At 51.8% G+C, this 3780-nt stretch overlaps 1 protein-coding gene and 1 non-coding gene across 2 annotated transcripts in view; both read left to right on the top strand.

Moving 5' to 3' along the window:
* Prrc2a (proline rich coiled-coil 2A) overlaps positions 1-3780 on the top strand; it is a gene marked incomplete at its 3' end in the record, with an annotated part of 14261 nt that overhangs the window by 2504 nt on the left and 7977 nt on the right. Inside the window, exons 3-13 of the mRNA XM_031347018.1 lie at positions 5-68; positions 557-734; positions 1052-1151; positions 1239-1311; positions 1477-1620; positions 1795-1946; positions 2284-2363; positions 2562-2704; positions 2943-3033; positions 3140-3350; positions 3713-3774. Of these exons, the coding sequence (XP_031202878.1) occupies positions 5-68; positions 557-734; positions 1052-1151; positions 1239-1311; positions 1477-1620; positions 1795-1946; positions 2284-2363; positions 2562-2704; positions 2943-3033; positions 3140-3350; positions 3713-3774 (1298 nt within the window). The remainder of the gene's footprint in view (positions 1-4; positions 69-556; positions 735-1051; positions 1152-1238; positions 1312-1476; positions 1621-1794; positions 1947-2283; positions 2364-2561; positions 2705-2942; positions 3034-3139; positions 3351-3712; positions 3775-3780) is intronic.
* LOC116075568 lies at positions 239-373 on the top strand. The gene has a single exon (XR_004112609.1). It is a non-coding gene; the product is annotated as a small nucleolar RNA SNORA38 (small nucleolar RNA).

Raw genomic sequence — 3780 nt, 5'->3', positions numbered from 1 at the left:
GAAGTATTCCTCGCTCAACCTGTTTGATACGTATAAGGGCAAGTCCTTAGAGATCCAGAAACCCGCCGGTGAGGGGCCTGGAAAGAAGTGCCTGATATTTGCAGGCTGAGCATGTGTGGGGTATATGCTTTAGAGCTCTTCCACAAAAGCACCTAACAGACCAGATGAATACTGGGGACCTCCCAGTTTCATCTTCAGTGCTGATGGGGATGCTGGGCTCTGGGTAAAACACAGCTCATCCTCCTACAAAGGCGTGTTTTTGGTTCCCTGTCCTTGGACACGTAAGAATCGGAGGCAAAGAAATGTGGTGGATTTGGAAAGGTCTGGGACCAGCTTGCACCCCCGCAGGCTCAGGATCAACCATCCCACAGAGGATCGATGATGTATCTCACCTTTCTCAGGAGAACTTAGCGATTATTTAGTAATGGAATGGTTTCTGAGACAAGCCTATAGTGAAAAGGTAGTAGGGTTGTCTAAATGGAATCTGTGGATGAGACACGGTTAGGTCTCCCATGCAAGGCCTTTTTGACCCTTTTTCTCTCTACCTTTTCTTCAGTTGCCCCTCGACATGGCCTGCAGAGTCTCGGAAAAGTTGCCATTGCCCGGCGTATGCCACCCCCAGCCAACCTTCCAAGCCTGAAAGCCGAGAACAAAGGCAATGACCCCAATGTTTCACTAGTGCCGAAAGACGGAACAGGATGGGCAAGCAAACAGGAGCAGTCCGACCCCAAGAGGTAGACAGGCCTGTGGTACCTGATGAGTCTGTTAGCTTTGAATTTGGGAGTGTAGTAAAGCATGGTCTGTCTCAGCCAGAAACAGAAGGAAGGAAGCACCTTCTGCAGCTAGTGTGTTAGATGACAAAGAAATGAAACCTTGAACTGAGATGGAGAGAAAACAGGAAGAAACAGACAAGGCCCATGTAACGGTTATTTGGTCCTAGTATTTATAGGTGGCAGTGCTAGGCTAGGGTCAGTTCCAGCTTTGTACCAGTTAGAGAACTAAGGAAGTGGCATCTCACACTCTGCATGACCTTTCCATCCTGCTATCCCAGTTCCGATGCCTCAACCGCTCAGCCGCCGGAATCGCAGCCACTGCCGGCTTCACAGACGCCTGCCTCCAACCAGCCGAAACGACCCCCAACAGCCCCCGAGGTACCTGGGGAAGTAGAGGGGTTGGAGGGGGAAGAGCGACCCTTATTCTGCTTTCCTCCTGACCGTCTGTTACCTCTGCTTTCCCAGAACACTCCTTCGGTTCCAAGCGGGGTAAAGTCCTGGGCACAAGCCAGTGTCACCCATGGAGCCCATGGAGATGGTGAGTGCAAGAGTGTTAGAGAATATGGGAGGGAGGGAGGCAGGGGCTGTGCATCCTTCAAGAGAGCCTTGGTCTGTGTCCAGATCGCCTAGGATTTAGAGCCTTCCGCTTTTATGTACACGCTCAGGAAGTAAACCTGTCTGGTGTACACCCTCATTTCAACAGGTGGAAGGGCATCAAGCCTACTGTCGCGATTCTCTCGAGAGGAATTTCCGACCCTGCAGGCGGCTGGCGACCAGGACAAGGCTGCCAAGGAAAGGGAGTCTGCCGAACAGTCGTCTGGGCCCGGACCAAGCCTCCGCCCCCAAAGTGAGTGGCTGCCTTGTGTGAGTGAGTGCTTGCCTTAGAACCAGGACATGGCTGTTTTGTGGAAGAGCTGCATGCTGTATTACTCACCGCCTTCCCCATCTTCGTGATGCATCCACTGGGCCCTAATCAGTGATAACTTGTCTTTTCCTCCCTTTTTGCATTTCTAAACTACAGATTCTACAACTTGGAGGGACGGAGGTGGGCGTGGCCCTGATGAACTGGAGGGCCCGGACTCCAAACTTCATCATGGTCATGATCCCCGGGGTGGGCTGCAGCCTTCAGGCCCACCCCAGTTCCCTCCCTACCGCGGAATGATGCCGCCCTTTGTGAGTTTGGCTATGTTACTTGGAGTGGTGCACTGAAAGCCAGAGTGTTAAGTATTAGGACTTAGAGCCGGGCGGTGGTGGCGCACGCCTTTATTCCCAGCTCTTGGGAGGCAGAGGCAGGCGGATTTCTAAGTTCGATGCCAGCCTGGTCTACAGAGTGAGTTCCAGGACAGCCAGAGCTATACAGAGAAACCCTGTCTCGAAAAATCAAAAAAATAAATAAATAAATAAAGAATTAGGACTTCGTCTTTGGAAGACACAGAAAGTAGATCCCAGTGAGGTGGGGGGGTATGTTTAAAGGCCTCTAAGTAAGCAGCTGCTGTGGGCCTTTTTGCAGATGTATCCCCCATATCTCCCATTTCCTCCGCCCTATGGACCCCAGGGGCCTTACAGATACCCGACTCCTGATGGGCCCGGGTAAGTAATCAGATTCTGGGTTTGTTATGGGGGGCCAGGGTAAGGATACTTCGAGAGATATGGTTTTTCTACCTAGGGGGTTCAGTTTTGTATGTGATTGAGAGATATGGTTTTTCTACCTAGGGGGTTCAGTTTTGTATGTGATTGTGCTACATGCTATATTTAACATCCCCCTTCCCCTTTTTTTCCAATATACAGCCGTTTTCCCCGTGTGGCGGGCCCCCGGGGCTCAGGGCCACCAATGCGCCTTGTAGAGCCTGTGGGTCGGCCTTCTATTCTTAAAGAGGATAATCTCAAAGAGTTTGACCAATTGGACCAGGAAAATGATGATGGTTGGGCAGGTGAATATGAATATTTGGGTCCTCAAATGTAAAATGTGGTGAAGAAATGATGGGTCGTGAGAGGAAGGCAGGTGTGAAAGGGTAAAGAGGGAATGGTGCTGCCACTTACTGAGGAGTGAGGACGGTTAGCAGTGAGTCTGCTGTTGTAGTTGCAGACTGTTTGCTGCCTTCTGGGAGCTATCTGGGATTGGAGAGCACGCTGCTTAGTTTACTTACTGTCCGTTTTCTTTTACCTCAGGGGCCCACGAAGAGGTCGACTATACTGAAAAGCTCAAATTCAGCGATGAGGAAGATGGGCGAGACTCCGACGAGGAGGGAGCTGAGGGCCAGTGAGTGAGGGCACAGAGGAGGGAGGCTCTGTTTGTCTTGTGGTGTAATAGCCTCATAGGTGGGTTGGTTATAGCAGAGCTTAGTTATACTGTGATCTGCCCACAGCAAGGATTCCCAGTCAGCTGCTGGTGAGGAACCTGAGACAGATGGCAAAAAGGGCACCTCCCCTGGCAGCGAGGTGCCCCCTCCCAAGACAGCCTGGACAGAGAACTCTCGGCCTTCAGAGACAGAGCCAGCTCCTCCTACCCCAAAGCCTCCCCCACCTCCACCTCACCGGGGGCCTGTTGGGAACTGGGGGCCCCCTGGGGACTACCCAGTGAGTATCTACAATTTGGGGTGGAGAGGGTCAGTTGTGGGGGGGCATCAACTGAATAATTGACGGTAATGACAAGAAGCTAGGGCAGGACTAGGGTTGTATCTGAGAAAAGTTTGGGAGCCTTTGGTTCTAGGGGAGTTGTGGAGATGAGTTGGGATGCTGGGAAGGAAGGCCTGCGTGCTTAGGTCTCCAAAGTAAAAAAGGAATAGAGATAAGGGTGAGGAATTTGTCTCCACCCAGAGACCATTAATTCCAAGGTCTGGTTCTTTTACCCTGTAGCTGGAGATAGTTGTTTTTCTCTGAAAGGTGGTAGAAGGTAGAATGACTGACGTGCTTGGCCTGCTGGGTTTGCCCATTGCCAGGATAGAGGGGGTCCTCCCTGCAAACCCCCAGCACCCGAAGATGAGGATGAGGCATGGCGGCAGCGTCG

Source organism: Mastomys coucha, unplaced genomic scaffold, assembly GCF_008632895.1.
Source record: "Mastomys coucha isolate ucsf_1 unplaced genomic scaffold, UCSF_Mcou_1 pScaffold3, whole genome shotgun sequence".
NCBI lineage: Eukaryota > Metazoa > Chordata > Mammalia > Rodentia > Muridae > Mastomys > Mastomys coucha.
The sequence above is the reverse complement of the archived record's forward strand: the minus strand, read 5'-3'. Positions and strand labels throughout refer to the sequence as shown.